At 48.4% G+C, this 17587-nt stretch overlaps 1 protein-coding gene across 1 annotated transcript; it reads right to left on the bottom strand.

Moving 5' to 3' along the window:
* Window positions 1-12250: 12250 nt before the first annotated feature.
* Window positions 12251-17587, bottom strand: LOC135384567 (uncharacterized). Its single transcript, XM_064613763.1, has one exon. The coding sequence runs from the start codon at window positions 17585-17587 to the stop codon at window positions 12251-12253; it is 5337 nt and encodes a 1778-aa protein (XP_064469833.1).

Genomic DNA, 17587 nt, shown 5'->3' on the forward strand with positions numbered 1-17587 from the left:
ATTTCTCCTCTTTTTTCCCCCCCTTACGAGCAAACCAACAAACGAGAAATTTCGAAGAATTGTACTGTAGCAGGAAACGTCTGACGATGTCGGTATAGCCAACGTACATCACTGGCCGAAAGTGCATGGGATACTAGATAATATGCCATAGCAAGCTTGTGGATGGTGCCCATGAAGGAAACAGCGTGAGCCTGGGCAGCAGACACACACAAACACGATACAGACGAAAGCTTTTGTCCGACTCGTCCTTTTGTGTGTATATGTTTGATGTTTGCAGAGATGCTGTCTGCGTACATATTTTCGCTCTATTTTTGCTACCGTATAGATATTTTGTCCTTTTTTTGCAGTAAGAGAGTGCTACCAAATTAAAGACAGGACCTTTTTTTTTCATTTCACATATATTCGTTTAAATAATGAACTCCTTGTTTACGATATTTAATGTGTCAAAATACACTTAATTGTGCAGTACAATTTCTTGTACTTATATTAGCATAAAGGGGATGTGACACTTTGATAGGTGTGGTTCGTTACATCATGCACGCATTGTACTGCATTCCAGAATACTGAGGAACAAAATTACTTCTACGTGGCGTACGTAGCCAGATAGAAACCCTCGAACACACGCACGGGTAAAGCACAGACGTCAGAGGACTCCGGCGGTCACTCCCATTGGTAGCCGTAAGCACGTGACCTCTCTCGCATTGCCTCACTGGCGGCAACGGGTGTAGGAAAAAATGGTCACGGAAAAAATGGTTCCGTTGTCTCCCGCTGGCGCCTGCGCGGCCAAAAATACAGGGGCCTAGTTGCGAATAGCCGATGAAGCATATCACAGCTGACCGGGTGTTATTGTTCGCTATCCCGATTTGTTGAAATTTTTGTTGAAAATTTGAGACACGGATTTTGCAGTTTTCCCGGGCATCTTTTCTGTGCCGATATTTGTGGACAATGAAAGCTGTACACCCACTCATTCATTGTCTCATTGCCCTTACAACTCCACTTCTACTGAAGACGCGTTTCATCGACATAGAAAGTATCAGAGAACAACTGCAAAATATTTGTGTGACCAACACTAGGAAACTATGTCGTCCAGGTTGAGTTGGGAACTAGAACTATACTCGACTACATCCGACGACACCCACGTACAGCGAGCGTGAAGTCGGAGCCTCAGGATAGTGAGTACAGAATAGAAATAGAAAGAAACAAATTGAAGCGTAGGTCGGCACTGAAAGGTCGTAGGTCACTGGGATAGTGAGTGCAATTTAAAGCGTTTATATGCGTTTAATTTCATTGGTCATTGGTACGAATACAGAAGGTAACGTGCCATTTTGCTCTCTACTCTAATAATACAACCTTTTATAAAAGTTATACGTTAACCTGGGCTGACGTGTCGCAACACCTTCAAATTTTATTTGAATCACTTACGCTTTAATGAAGAAAGCTTGCTCGTACTCCATCAGCATTGTATTAAGACGGGGATAAATAGTCTCAAATTATTCCTAATGCATTTTCCTCTGTGCGTTGCCGTGAAGGCTGAACGTAGTACATTGGCTCGTATATTTTCGGGGGCAATGCTATTTTAAGAGCTTTGCATACAGATTAAAACGCTACGTGTACACGCATCCATTCATCTCCACAGCACCATAAAAGCTTGTACACGTGACTCTCATGGTTTATCATGCGTTACGGGTGCTCACTTACCTTCCAACAGCGTTTTTGAACTACATGTTTACCCAAGGCATATTGCTACAAAGGAATCACGACAAACATTGATATCCATAAGAAACTCGAGTTACGATAGAGTTACATTTGTGTGTTCCTAAGTGATCTGGAGTAGCCGGCTCTCGTAAAGAGTGCCTATTTCTCGATTTTTTTTCTTTTCTTATCGACTCAACTCAACTCAACTCGAGTTACAATCTGGTCTTAACTCATCGGGATCAAGCACATCCCAACTACACCCGTAACCGTGTTCCGTGCTTACTTATTCTTTCGAATATCTTTCATATTGTTGACTCACAGCTCTTTGAATGTCCAACAATTTCTTCGCTGTGGCTACGGATTACCCAGCCCTTTTGGGCTCCCCCGGGAAAAGTGATTCTTTCTCTTTTCTTTCTCTACTTTCTCTTCCGTGCTCTTGTTTGGAGCCGGGGCCGTCCCACACGATCAAAGCTCGGCTCTTCTTTCTGGGGAATGAGGACAGGAGTGGTTCCTGGAGGTTTCCTCGTCTGTCAAAGAAGTAGGAGAGGTCCTGCTGGAAATATCCATTGGCGAAAGGAACACACCGCAATTCTTTGAGACACTTGCATTGCTCAGCGATACAATCTCTGCCACAGTTTTTGTTAGGATTGCGGCTATGGAAACAAGGTCACGTTTCATTGACGCGCTTATCTGCACCTACTTTCACGTCGTCTTTTATTGGCTTCGATATGAAACTGGGCCAGAGGGTGTAGTTAAAAACGGCGTCGTTATTTGTGAGCGTAGCTTGAAGGTTTCGTAGGAACTGTGACAATATGGGTGGTGTTTCTATTCGCTGTTCCTTTGGCCCGCTGTTCGTCAGCGGTTTTCTATCGTGGAAATTATGGTTTTGACTATTCGGGGCAAAGCATAGTACTGTAGAAGTTGTTGTTTTTTTTTTTTTTTGCGCGGAATTATTTTTCGCGTTTTTCGCGCATACCTCCAAAATCGCGAATTTAAGTTCCCGAGAATAACTCTCGCCATATGAGGGCGAAAATCGTGTGGCGTTCGACACTATACCATGACTACGTTAACCCTTTCTACTCCATGCAGCGTAGGCAATTTAAGCAAGCCGCAGAAGATTGTTTTATCCCATCAGGCGAGATGTAAAGAAATGAAAATTGATCACGCTTTTGTTACTCCTACAAACGCATTGCACTGTACATATATACCACTATATCACGGAGTCGCAACATGGCTTTCCCCGCCTTCTCAAAACCAGCTTGTATGATATTGATAGCACTACATCTCAACCGAACTGTTCAGTGCCCTGAGTGATAATGAATGAGAACAGGTAAAATCAACTAGTTGACCTGCACACGACCAGTACTATGTACAGGGCCTTTCCTCCCATGTCTGTGAGAAGAAGAAAGGGATTGACCTAGAACGCCGCGGTAGCAGATCATATCCCCCAAACGCCCATTTCCACCGACGTCCCAATTCAACCAAAAGCTCATTTCCTCCAAAATACCTAATATTCGGAGGTTCTGGGTTTTCGGTTGATCTGGGCATGCGGGTGGCAGCACCCATAAGGTCCAGGAAGAAATGTCCCCGGAAGAAATGCCCCCGGGAAAATTGTTCCCGGAAAAAATGTCCCCTGGAAGAAATGTCCCCGGAAGAAATGTCCCCTGAGGAAAATTCACTTTTGGTACGCGTGGACTGGTTGACTTCGGACGTTGACTTTTTACTATATAGGACGGTGTGGGTTTTTGAGCACCGAAGCGAGTAATCGTATATCATATTCCATTTCCGAATCAAATATGGAATTCAATGTTCGAATTCCAAATCGAATTGATGTTTCTTCTAAACCGAATATTTTGGAATAGTCCCGAAGTTGCACACGTAAGGCCGGCTCATGGAGGGCATAGAACAGAGTGAGCGCTATACTTACGCATACCGTACATGTTTATATTCCATATATGCTGTATATGTATCCAATTACGGTTATTCGACGAGTCGCTTAATTTATTCGTATTCAATTCCGTTTTAAAATTACTATTCACACATAGCATTTCTTTGCCTAGGGAGTCGCTGCGGGTGACTAGGGTCAGTTTTGCTGAATTTACTTCGTTGTGTCTTGCCTATACAGTCATGGGGCTCCCGAGACCCAACGCATGACACCGCTAGGCATATTGAAATACATTTTTGCCTGTTAATTTTGTTGCTTTCCCCCCGCATTTTATTTTCCTTTTTACACATCACCCTGCACGTCGATCCGCGCACTTTTAAAAAAGAACTTGACATGCTCCTAGCCATTCCGAATGACATCTTCTCTCCTGATTTGTTGAAACTGGGCGGCGTACGCCTTTCTGCGACACTTCACATTTGTGCGAATTAGCATAGAAAATGTTTTTCCGTGTTAGCGCCGCGAAGCAACTATTGCTGTACGCGGTGTACAGGCGTGGACAGCAGGGGGTTAGTATGCGTCCAGGACCGACTTCAGGGCTAGGTTTGCCGACATTCGTCAGGAAAGTCCGATGGAAAACCCAGGAAAAACCTCAGACAGCACAGCCGGCACGGGGATTCGAACCCGCGCCGCGTCCCAGTCTCGGCGTGAAGGCGATCATCCTAACCGCTACTCCACGCGAGCTGGTACAGAAAAATGTACGTCCCGCTTTTAATTCCCTCAAACCTTAAAGGATAGCTGTGTCATCAGGCCTAAAATCTAGGGGAGGGGAGGAGGGAGGAGTGTCGTTGGGATACAGTGCCCTAGAAGGCACTGTAGTTGGGAGGAACCCGAGAGGTCTGCCTGCCTGATTAGGCGGCATGTTTCTCGGGAAGGGAAAGGTGGTGGAGAGGAGGAGAGGAAAGGGTGAAGTGGAAGACCGAGCGCAATCCGCTCGGGGGGAGGATAGCTGCGTCCATGGGCCGACTTCAGGGGAACTGTGCCGGCATACGCCTATTACACATCTGAGGGAAACCCAGGAAAAACCCCAGACGGCACAGATGGCACGACGTTCTGACTGCACACGAGTCAGTGTGACGTCATGCAGGATATACTTCTTAGTACAAGAAGAAAGAAACAAAATAAGGATATCCCAGCCAAGTGTGCACGTTGTATCAACAAACGTGACAATTGATTGCAGTGTATTCTCTACGCGAAATCATAAGTGAAAGTGGCCCAAGCTTTCAAAGTAAAAACACTTAATAAGTGGTTAGATATTTTCGTATTTATTTTGAATCCGAGGACTTCAAGGCCGGCAATATCGCAACCGGGGATTGCGCAAAAATTCCACGCGTACCAAAAGTGCATGTTTCTCAGGGGACATTTTTTCCGGGGACATTTTCTCCAGGGGACATTTCTTCCGGGAACATTTTTTCTGGGGACATTTCTTCCGGGGACATTTTTTCCGGGACCATTTTTTCCGGTTCCCGTACCCATATCCCCCAAATGATCTTTTCATCCAAGCGCCCAGAACCACCGAAAGCGGGATACTTCAAAGGACACGCGTCCACCGTTTAACAGGGAGACGAGGAAGGGTGAGCGGTTCCCAAGTATGCAAGAATCTGATGTACAGCTCGAGGCAGAGTTAACTGGAACGCCACTTCGACTGGCGGAGCTAAACTCAGGGAGAGAGCAACCCTACACTCTAAATCCGGCATCCGATATGTCCGCATGAAAGAGGACCCGCACCTGGGCCAAGCGGTACACATGAGGTGCAGTCCTCAACCAGCTGGTACAGTTCGCGACCACTGCGAAATTCAAACGGTACAAGGGCTCCGAGACCCATCCGTACCGGCTAGGAACCTTTTAACATGTGTACCGCTGTTTCAGGCGCATGAGTACGAACGCCTTCTCACGATATCCATGCGCTGCAAAAATATTTCGTGTGATTCCGAATACCAGTGAATAAATTCCCTTATGCAGCAGTGCCGTAATGGATGAGCAGTACTCTGCTGTCAAAGAGGTGCAATAACTAAAACCCGTGACCGTGAGGGATCGCACGTTTGGGAAGAATGCGTTTCTTGCAACCGCTACAAATCAGTTTGTTTCAGTGTTGTACGTATCGGCGTTACAAGTAACGCCGTTACAGTAATCGATACTTTTTCGGTATCTGAGTGCGTATCGCGATACTTTCTTAAGTCGGTATCGGAAAAGTATTTCCGTTACAAATTTATGGTAACGCGATCTCTGTATCGTTACCGATACCGATACTTCTTAATGCCCCACCCTTTCTTCTCCGACCATATTTCTCACTCTTATTCATTGCCAATGGTCCGCCTAGCCCTCGACTATTCTCTAGAGATCTGGCCTAGGATTTTCCCTCTCCCTCGCGCGCCCCGCCCACCCGGAGCGCGCCAATGGGAGAACGCGTGGGCGGAGTCGACTTTCATTGCAATCTGGGGGCAGAGGTTCGAACGTAGACGGAGACGTGCTTTTCGCGATGCTCCGTCCACTGGGTCGTTCCATTCACCATGGCCCTGAGTTGGCCCGTGTTCCAGAGATGGCGCTGCTCGATCTGTGAACCTAGGGACGCGCGTTCCTTGGGACCACGAAAATGGTCGGCGATAAGTACTGTGTCTGAGCGATGATCGCGTTTGTCTGTTTGTTTGTTTTTGCTTTTAATGAACGTTTTATGATGGCTTGTTTTTGTTTTTAATAAACGCTTCATGATCGGCGTCTCTGAGCGATGCCCGCGTTTGTTTGTTTGTTTTTGCTTTTAATGAACGTTTTATGATGGCTTGTTAATAAACGCTTCATGATCGGCGTCTCTGAGCGATGCCCGCGTTTGCTTGTTTGTTTGTTTTTGCTTTTAATGAACGTTTTATGATGGCTTGTTTTTGCTTTTAATAAACGCTTCATGATCGGCGTCTCTGAGCGATACCTGCGTTTGTTTGTTTGTTTGTTTTTGCTTTTAATGAACGTTTTATGATGGCTTGTTAATAAACGCTTCATGATCGGCGTCTCTGATTGATGCCCGCGTTTGTTTGTTTTTGCTTTTAATGAACGTTTTATGATGGCTTGTTTTTGCTTTTAATAAACGCTTCATGATCGGCGTCTCTGAGCGATGCCTGCGTTTGTTTGTTTGTTTTTGCTTTTAATAAACGCTTCATGATCGGCGTCTCTGAGCGATGCCCGCGTTTGCTTGTTTGTTTTTGCTTTTAATGAACGTTTTATGATGGCTTGTTTTTGTTTTTAATAAACTACTATCAACCAAACACGGGCGCAACGATTCCGCGGACGTCTTATCAAGATCATTCTAACAACGCGTGTTCCATATGTTTAATAACAAACAAACGCGGGCATCGCCCAAGGACGCCGATCATGAAGCGTTTATTAAAAGCAAAAACAAGCCATCATAAAACGTTCATTAAAAGCAAAAACAAACAAACAAACGCGATCATCGCTCAGACACAGTGCTTATCGCCGACCATTTTCGTGGTCCCAAGGAACGCGCGTCCCTAGGTTCACAGATCGAGCAGCGCCGTCTCTGGAACACGGGCCAACTCAGGGCCATGGTGAATGGAACGACCCAGTGGACGTAGCAGCGCGAAAAGCACGTCTCCGTCTACGTTCGAACCTCTGCCCCCAGATGGCAATGAAAGTCGACTCCGCCCACGCGTCCTCCCATTGGCGCGCTCCGGGTGGGCGGGGCGCGCGAGGGAGAGGGAAAATCCTAGGCCAGATCTCTAGAGAATAGTCGCCCTCGTCAAGAAGCTTGTGGACACGCCTACGTGCTCCGTAACGGGAATTATGGAATTATACCAAACACGCGTTCACCGTTTTTCTTTGAAACTGAAGAAAATAACCACGCTGTGTTCAACAAAAGAGTTGAGGTCAACGAAGACAGGTCAAGACTTTGACAGTGCGCTCTGGATTCCACTGCTAAGATGCGGTGTCGCACTGAGTCACGCTCACATATACTGTGGCATTGTTAACTTCGGATAGGATTCCTTGGTCATTGGACTCCATGGTATGTGTGGGCCTGACACTAACGTAATTGTCACATTGGCCTCTGTCAGCTGCCGGAGAGACCACGGCTTGCAAGGATGGCAGAAGATGATTTCAAGAACCAGCTATTGATAAAGCATAACGTTTCCGAGCTCCATATGAAATATGCTGTTTTTTCACTGCAAAACTGTTCACGTAAGCGATATTTCTATGTTGCGTCATCTCCGTATTTCAAACAAAAGTATCGCCCCAAGTATCGCGTTACTTTTTTTAGTAACGGTAGCGGTACTCCGTTACTTTAAAAAAGAAGTATCGATATCGGTATTTCGATACTTTTTACTCAAGTAACGAGTATCGGTATCGCGATACCATATTTCGGTAACGGGTACAAGACTGGTTTGTTTTGAAACGTCGGGGAGCGAGGACGAGTCTGCTCGGTCTTCGAAGAAATTCGTTCGACGCTTTCAAGATTGGAGTCATTTAAGGTGCGTATTATATATCTGAAGTAACTATTCGTCTGCACGACGCATTTTCGTTCATCTTCGCCCTGATTCCCAGTGGTCCTAATCAGTGGCGTAGCCACGGGGGGGGGGGGGGGGCTAGGGGGGGGGGGGCTCGAGCCCCCCCTACCTGCCACGGACCGACCCACGCAAATCGTGCAAATCCGAGGAGAGTATAATATATGGGGGGAGGGGACAGTGTGACGATCGCGCAAGTTCTTGCAGTTCATGGCGTCTATCTAAGCAGCACTCTTGAATAGTTTGCAAACTATTAGCTTTTCAAAATACTTCCAATCTCGTGACACCGACCTCATTGATCATGACCAGGGTTTGTTACCGAAAATATTATTGTTTCCGGTTCGGTTTCCGGTAACTGAAAAACTCGGCTTTTCGTTCCCGTTTCTGTTTCCGTTTCAGTTTCGGTAGCGGTCTCTGTTTCCGTTTCCTTTTAAGAATTTCGTTTCCGTGTCCGAGGTAATTTCGGTACTGGTTTCTATACCTCATCCGGAACTCGTACTGTCTGGTTTTGGCTTTTTCATGTCAGATATTCTAGTTACATAATGGATGCAAATGTACAGCCACACCAAACAGTAACACTAAAGACTTTAATGCAAAGTTCGTCACGAATCTTATACACCGCAGTAGATGCCTCTCTAGATTGCAGAAATACATGCCTTTAAGTTTCAAAAGTACCCACTCGTGCGCAAAAATAACACGTCATCCCAAACTTTCGCGTCCATGAATGAATGAATGATGACTGGAAGAATAGTGCGGATATATATAATTTTCATATTAACGCGAAAACACTCAGGGAAACGTCCTGCGAATTTGGTTTCCGTTAACGTTACCACTTTTGAATTTCATTTCCGTTTCGGTTTCTGGTAGTGGAAACTAAAGCAATTTTGCTTCCGTTTCGTGTTCAATTTCGGTAATTACCGTTTCTCGTTTCCGGTAGCCAACCCTGGTCATGACAGGGGGGGGGGGGTATATGTTTATTAGACGAAAAGGAAAAAGAACGGGGAAAGGTCAGCCAAACGGGACGTCGGCTTGCTATTCCAGAAATAAGAAGTAATAATAAATAAATAAAAAGAAAAGAGAATAATTAAAGAAAGAAAGAAAGAAATAGGAAGGAATAAGAAATAAATAAATAAAGAAAGAAAATTAAGAAGTAAGAAATAAAGAAAAAGAAAAAGAAGTAGGGAGAAAACGAAAAACTACCAGATGATGAAAGAAGGATGAGGTAGATTAAAGACAAAGATGACAAAAAAAGATGACTAACAAACGGTGAAGGAATGATGAGATGAATCACAGAAGATGACTTTAGAAAGAAAGCATGAGGTTAATGCGTTGAAGGTGAGAGTAGGGCACAGAAGAAGAATGAGATTTCACGACTGAGTTCACAGGCTGTTCATCAGACCTGAATCTCTCAAGAAAGTCAGAACTGCTTTGGTCACAGACTGCTGTGTGTGATCTCGTACTGGGCCGAGCAGAGTGGCCAGAGAAAAGCCCGTGCACCGCAGCTCGAGTAGGCGTCGTCTCAGCGTGGCTCGAGGGGTGTCGAATCTGTGACAGTCGAGGAGAAGGTGTGGCCCATCAGCTTCAACAGAGCAAGTGGGGCATTTGGGCGACTGGAGAAGACCCATTTTACAGAGAAGTAGAGGTGTCCTGGCGACATTAAGGCGTAGTCGGTGTAGAATGGATGCTTCTTGACGCGAACAGTGGTGTGTGGCAACGAAATCCATCGACAGCCTATACATGTAATCGTATTGTGTCCCAATCAATTATTTTCGTTCCATTTTTTATTTTTTTGCATCCGCATTTTGCAGTGTGCACAAGTATGTCACCCAGGATCAGGGGGGGGGGGGGTAGTTTTCGTATCGAGCCCCATCTACCTTGGAGGTCTGGCTACGCCACTGGTCCTGATCACCGGCAGGCTGGACACAAAGACTGAGGGACGGAGACAACGAACTTTGTGCTTCATGCACGAACGTTGATGTGTGAATTAGAGGAGCCTAGATTGCACTTTACACCTGGATTATACATGCAAGTAGGCATGTTTTTCAGGCAAGCTATTTCGGTTGTTGGATGTTTTTTTTTTTTTTTACATTGTATTTTCTCCTAGGTTACGTCCAGGCGATGTCGTAAATGAGTGAGTCAATCGTCTACTGTGGTTGGTGTTATGTTCTGCGGAAGAAACGGAAGTTGGGGAGGAACAGCAACCCAAAGGTGTGGAAGAGATAAAGAAGCGTGACCATAGAGCAGCTGCAATGGTGAAGGAGAGATGCAGTGGTCATCGTTCATCCGTATACGTTGTGCCCCGTGTGTTGGGCGTTTGTGCATCATGGCAATGCACGCTCGCGATGGACAAGCATCACCCCTGAAATGGATATAATTTTCTAATAAAGGTATTTGTTTGTTGTATTTGTCGTGCAGCGTAGCTTCCTGGGGCTGTTAATATATCGTAGAGGAGGGGAAGCACCCCGACGGGTAGGCCTAAATCGCTGCGCGCTATCCGTTACATGTACTGCATGTGAGGGCGCATGTACCTCTTAATTTTAAGAGGTACATTTTAAAAAAAGTGTACCTCTTGGCCAAGCGGTACTTAACCGTTACATATGCGTTACCTGATTTAGAGTGTAACGGCCCTTACGATAAATAAAGGCAAATAGTGTTCCGACTGTCCCACTGTTGCTGTGTTGCTTTGGAGGTCTAAGCCTTGCCACGAGCTATTGACTCGGCATTGCCCTTAGCTGGGCCCGGGGTTATCGCCGTGATGTTTGTTTGTGTTTTCGGGGATTATGTGAAGGTGTATGCCGGCTGATATCGCATGGATGCGATGCCTTTATCTCGTTGATACACGCGAAAGTGGTCGCGTTCGCTCTGTGGGGCATTTCCAGATTTGTGATAAAACAAACGAGGATGCACGGGGTCTATAGTGGAAAATTTATTGGGGTTGCTGTTCACCTTTGCGCGTATCAATGAGATAACAGCATCGTATCCGCGTGATATCGGCCAGCATATACCTTTACATAATCGTCTCAAACCCAAACAAACATCGCGATGATAACCACCCTTGAGAATAATGCCGATTCAAACACTCATGCCAAGGCGGACACCATCGCAGCATCATGGCGAGTGGTGGTCATTAGGTGGCCACTTTTTTTCTTTTTTTTTCGGGTGATTCGGGTGATCATTTAATTACAACACTGCCTGGCGCTCGGAAATTGCTAGGTCGGCTCCGGAGCTGGATCATGTGACAGTTGCCACCCGAACATGAGTTCCAGGGATCTGGCGGTTTTAGGATCAGGATCAGGCTCGCCTCATCTCTTTTGAATCAAGGCAGAGTTCGTACACTTGGATCACGCTAGGGCCATCGCGGCCGCCTGTCTTCGGGTTCCGTCGTCTGCTAAATAACGTGAACTTCGACGTGCGGTCCAATGAGAGCACTCGCCACCGTTGCAGTGCGGATTTGACGACACCGGATATAGTTGGGCAACCCGCTGCTCGATCGCTTCGAGACCGGACTAAAAAGTAATAGCTGGGCAATTCCGGGCGCACAGAAAGTGTCGCGCGAACATGCAAGATCGCTTGACTGCTCGGGATCTGGCGAAGAAAGAAAAAAAGTGGCCACCAAATAACCATCACTCACCATGATGCTGCGAGGGTGTCCGCCTTGGCATGAGTGTTTGAACCGGCATTATTCTCAAGGGTGGTTATCATCGCGATGTTTGTTTGGGTTTGAGACGATTATGTAAAGGTATATGCTGGCCGATATCATGCGTGTAGTAGAAATTAGGAGAAAGTAGCACAAATTGAAGATCTCCCTCTCTACAAGTTAAACGTTCGATGGGGTCGGCTGAAAACTCGAAGAAAGAAGGCGACGAGGCAGTCAGTTCGAGAACAAAAATGCAACTAACTTTATTTACAGAGAAACCGGGAAAAAGCGGGAAAGCGTGAAAGGAGAAAAGACACTGCTCAGTGACGGCTCAGGTTACAGCCGGGGACGAGCGTCGTCGCAGCTCACAGTGGGGTTCCGTGAAAAGGGAGCGTCCACTCAACATGCATGGCCTTTTGGCCATCTGCACTTATTTTCTCAACATCCTCCCCCCCGAAAGGAGATAAATTTTTAACTCCTTTCAAAGTCTGTCTCGATGGGGTAGAGGTGCTGAACAGGTCGCCTTGTAATCCTTCCTGAGGGAAGTAGAATTTCGCACGCGCGAACTTGTCCATCTCTCCCATAATGAAGCTCGGTGACTCGTGCAGCTCTCCACACGTGTCGCGGGACCTTGTCTTCGTGTAGCAGCACCAAGTCCCCTTTCTGGATCGTGTGTCCACCGGAAACCGAAGAGTGATGCGCAGACCTTAGTTGTAGCATATACTCTTTTCGCCAGCGTTGCCAAAACTGGTCTGCCACTTTCTGGCTATGTAACCATCGTCGGGTAACTGAATCGGCGGACGAACTTTCCGGTCGGGATGCAGGTCGATCGGGAAGTGCGGTCAGTCGTCGTCCGATGAGCAGGTGGGCCGGTGTGAGAGCGTCCGGCTCCGTCGGTCTTGATTCTAGATATGTGAGCGGACGAGAGTTTATGGCAGCCTCAGCATCCAGTAGGACGGTTTCGAGTTCCTCGAAGGTCAGCGTTTGTCGTCCGAGCACCCTTCGGAGAGACTGTTTAACGGTACGGACTAGCCGCTCCCACCAGCCACCCCACCACGCTGCACGTTCCACGATAAATCTCCATTTCACCCTCTGCGTGGCAATGAAATCCTGGGTCTCCCTTTGACGTAGCATCTTCCATAGAGCTTGGATCTCCCTGGAGGCACGTTTGAAAGTGAGCGCGTTATCGGAATATATTGTCGCTGGAAGTCCTCTTCGTGCAATGAACCTTCGAAAAGCGAGCATAAACGACGCCGCGGTTAGGTCGGACACCAGCTCCAGGTGTATCGCCCTCGTCGTCGCACAGGTGAATAAAGCGATGTAGGATTTGTTAGATCCTTCGTGTGACTTGGTGAAGAGCGGTCCGGCAAAATCGATACCGACAACTTCGAAAGGATGGCAGCGGTGTGTGCGATCCGCCGGAAGTGGAGCTGTGGGTGCAGCCGCTGGCTCTAGACGGAAACGAAGGCAAACTTGACACTTGAAAATGACTCTTTTCACCAGCTGTCGAGCACGCGTGATCCACCACCTCTCTCGTAGTTCGTTGAGAGTGGCTTGCACTCCTCCGTGCAGTGTGCGGTAGTGCGCGGCTTCCGCGATCATATACGCGAGACGGTGATCCTTTGCCAAGATGATGGGATGTTTTACATGTTCTTCTTCGTTTGCGTAGTGCAGCCTACCTTTCAGACGCATGATGCCCTCCTCGTCGAGGAAGGGTTGCAGGTCGGCTATCTTGGATGTCGAGGGAACAGCGGCTCCATCTTCGAGACGATCAATTTCTGGAGCATAACTGTCTCTTTGTGCTCGTTTCACCCAGAACGTCTCCGCAGTCGTTATCTCCTCGGCTGTAAGCCACGGGGAAGCCTCCGGTGAAACTTTACGACATTTGTTGATAAAGCGCATAACCCAAGCTGTCACACGGAGAACTCTCGAAAAGCGGCTAAAGTCTTCAAGCTTTAGCAGAGGGGCCTGGGGAACGACCACTACCTGAATGACTGTAGCCGAGGGACGACGTGCCTCGTCGTCCATTTCGCTGTGCGGCACGGGCCGGGTCTCGACATCTGGCCAACTCTCAAGGCCCCGTCTGAGCCAGTCAGGTCCGTGCCACCAAGCGGCACAGGCTCTGAGCGCTTCGACGGTCATTCCTCTGGTTGTGCAATCAGCAGGGTTCTCCTTCCCTGGACAGTAGCGCCAGTCGTCGGGGTTACAGATGGACTGAATTTCGTTTACGCGGTTGCAGACGAATGGCTTCCATCTCGCCGCAGATCCTTTGATCCAGTGCAGCACTATACATGAGTCCGTCCAGAAATAGACCGGAAGAGCGCCCACTCGGAGTCCTTCTTTAAGAAAATCTGCTGTTCTGGCCGCGATAAGTGCGCCCAGTAGCTCTAGTCTTGGGAGTGTCAATTTCTTCAGAGGAGCAACACGGGTCTTGGCGAAAAGTAGGTTGACCTGTGTATTGCCAGCACTGTCCTCGACCCGCAGGTAGGCAGATGCTCCATAGGCTAGTGGGCTGGCGTCTGCGAATACGTGGAGCTGTAGAGTGTTCGGGCCATCCAGATCTCGTTGTAAGTGACGGTCGATTGAGATACTGAGTACATCAAGCAGCTCCGAACGCCAGGCGCACCATTCTTGACGTAGGTCAACCGGTAGTTGTTCATCCCAGTCGATGCTTCTCTCCCAGAGACGCTGGAACAGTAGTTTTGCTCTTATTGTAAACGGTGCGATGAGCCCCAGTGGATCGAACACCCTCGAAGCAGCTTGCAGCACGCATCGTTTGGTGTTGTGAGACGGGTGCAGAGCGTCCAGGATGTTGTTACCCGTGAACGTCAAAGTGTCGCTTTTTCTGTCCCAGGTGATCCCAAGAACTCTTGTCACCTCTTCAGTCGTTATCGCCCGATGTGTCTCTGGCACCTCCGAAAACTGGTCATCGAAGTAGTTTTGCAGGTCAGTCGAGTTCGATGCCCATTTTTTCAGTTCCATTCCAGCTGCGCTCATTATCCGGCTCGTCGCGTCGACGAGGTTCCTCGCCTCCTCAGGTGTAGATGCGCCGGCGAGAAGATCGTCCACGTAGAATGAGCTGGCAATTGTTTTGGCGATCTCCTGGTCCGGTCCCTGGATGCTGCTCAGATGGTGACGGAGAGTAGCTCCTAGCAGGAACGGACTTGCTTTGGTGCCGAATGGCACCCTGGTCATCCTCCATTCTTCAACATTAGGGAGTGGCTGACCTTCCTCTGGAGAGCGCGAGAACCAGAGGAAGCGCAGAGCGTTACGGTCCTGCTGGTTGACAGAAACCTGGAGGAAGGCCTTCTTGATGTCGGCTATGACTGCCACGTTGTACATGCGGAAACGCAATAGGATGGGGACCAGGTCCGTGTTCAGTTTTGGTCCCCTTTCCAAACAGTCATTGAGCGACAGTTCCCCGGGCGCATGAGAAGACGCGTCGAACACTACTCTCACGCTCGTGGACTTTGAATCCAGTCGAACAACGGCTCGGTGAGGCATGTAATATGTCCGATCGTCCTCAGACGTTTCGACCGGAACCCTTTCGGCATGTCCGTTGTCCAGGTAGCTGCGGATAGCTCGATCGTATTCATCGAGAGCTCTCTCTTTCTCCAAGCGACGAACGAGTCTTACCAGTCGGCCCTGGGCCACCTCGCGGTTGTCATGAAGATGGCATTCAGCGGACTTCCAAGGCAGTGCAACGACGTATCGCCCCTCTTGCATTGTGACATTTTGCTGGAAGTCGTCCCATACACGGTCGTCGATTTCACGGTCGCTTTCGGGTTCGTCAGCGATACCGCTGCCCTCCAGCTCCCGCAAGGTGCGAAGCGAAGTGGCTGTTTCCTCTTGTAGGTGTACTCCTGCCTTCAACACACAAATCATAGCGTTCGAGTCTGATGTGCAGCTATATGTAGACATGGGGCCCTGGAAAGTCCAGCCCAGCCTTGTCTCGATGGCAACCAGTCCTCCGGTGAATGTGCTGCGTTTAATTTTTCCGGTAGTGAGATTCCAGAGTTGATCGCAGCCCAACAGCAGAGAAACACCGGACTCAGTGGGTATGTCGGGGAACAGCAGTTCGTCAGCTATGTAGCCACCATCCGCACGTATGGCCCGAGCGAGTTCGTCTTCCATTGTAGTTTTGCAAATGTCACGGCAGATGAAGGGTACGGTGACAGCTTGCACAGTAAATTCCGATGGTGCGAACTGACTCCGCAACCGGACTTCCACTACATTGCATCGTTGTCGTTGTTGAGTGGCGGTAGTACTGCCAAAAGTGTTAAGGCTCACTGTGATGTTGCCTAGCACATTGAGGCGAAGTTTGTCGGCCACATCTTTTCGGATAAAGGTCTGCTGACTGCCTCCATCAATTACGCCCCGTATGTACGAGCATTTATGGTCGCCCATGACCCAACTGCGGAAAGTTTGCAGCAGCACAGTGTTACTCTCCGCAGGGGTGTCTTCAGCTGCCAGCATAGTAGCTGTTGCACCGTCCGCGTTTTTCTTAGGGGTCGTCCAGGATGGGTCGCACATCGCCACCGCATGCCTCCCACCACATCTCTGACAACGCATTTTTCCTCGGCATTCTTTAGCACTGTGACCTCGTTTAGTACACCGAAAACAGCGTCGATCATCAGCCAGCCTCTTCTTCCGCAGATCCAGGGGAAGTGGTCCAGTACAGCTCTCCGTTGTATGCGCAGAATCCGAACAAAAGAGGCAGCCGTACTTAGGAACTGAGGCGCTGTGTAGTACCGCGGCCGAAGGCGTACTGCGGTGGTTGAAGCCCTGTCGTTTCTTGGGCGCTATGGAAGGTTTCTTTCTATCTGGAGCCAATCCGCTGCGTTCTCGACTTTCTACCTCGATCCGAAAGAAACGAAGTATATTGTTTAGTTCTCTCGTGGCCTCGGATGTGGCGTCCGTCGATGCGTCCGAAGCGCCGTGCGTTGAGTTTGATTCGGAGCTGTCCTCGTCCTGCTGTTTACGATTTGTAGAGCGATGGTATTCCACTACAATGTCCGTAGGGAGTGACGACAATAGGATTTCAGACAGCATAGCAGAATAGTTCGCGCTGGAAACTCCCAGGGATCGGAGACCACGGACGTTCATCTGTACGTTGTCGTATAGCTTACGCAGTCCATATATGTCATCTGCTGATGTAACGGCCGATAGGTTGCGGAGCTTAGAGAGATATTGTTTTTCTATCCGCCCGCGGTCACCAAAACGCTGTGTAAGGATTTCCACCGCGTCGTCGTATGATGCCTCCGACGTCTGCAAGCCGGCGATAGCTCCAGCTGCTGGACCATGCAGTAGCGAACGGAGATAGTGGAACTTTTCGATCTTGCTTAGCCCCTCGTTGTCGTGAACCGTTGTTCTGAACTGTTCCCAGAACCCTTGCCAATCAGAGAGGTCTCCACGAAATTGCTCTAGGCTAAGCTTAGGAAGTTTCACTCCAGGACGTGGGGCATGCGGCGTTCTTGATACGTCTGTCTGTACGTTAGAAAGCTGCGGTGGAGACGGCGACGTCTGTGATTGCGACAGTCTCCAACGCAGGTTGGCAATCGTTTCCGTCGCTCTGTCTTCATAGTCCATTACAGTGACGTACTCGCTCTCGAGTTCCTCCTCTCGCACATGCGGTTCTACCTCTTTGTTGAGAGTAGTCAAGTCACTGTGACTTACTGTGAGTCGTTCCAGTAGGCTGTTGATCACATCCAATCTGGTAGATCCATCGTTCAGCGCAGCCGTGGCGTCGTTGATGAGCTTCGTTGTTTGTGTACGACGGCTGGCACGTTTCACTTTCAGGCGATCCAT

The sequence above is a fragment of the Ornithodoros turicata genome, chromosome 2, assembly GCF_037126465.1.
Source record: "Ornithodoros turicata isolate Travis chromosome 2, ASM3712646v1, whole genome shotgun sequence".
NCBI lineage: Eukaryota > Metazoa > Arthropoda > Arachnida > Ixodida > Argasidae > Ornithodoros > Ornithodoros turicata.

Coding starts and splice junctions, on each gene's coding strand:
- LOC135384567 (XM_064613763.1), bottom strand. CDS start 17,587: ATGGATCGCCTGAAAGTGAAACGTGCCAGCCGTCGTACACAAACAACG.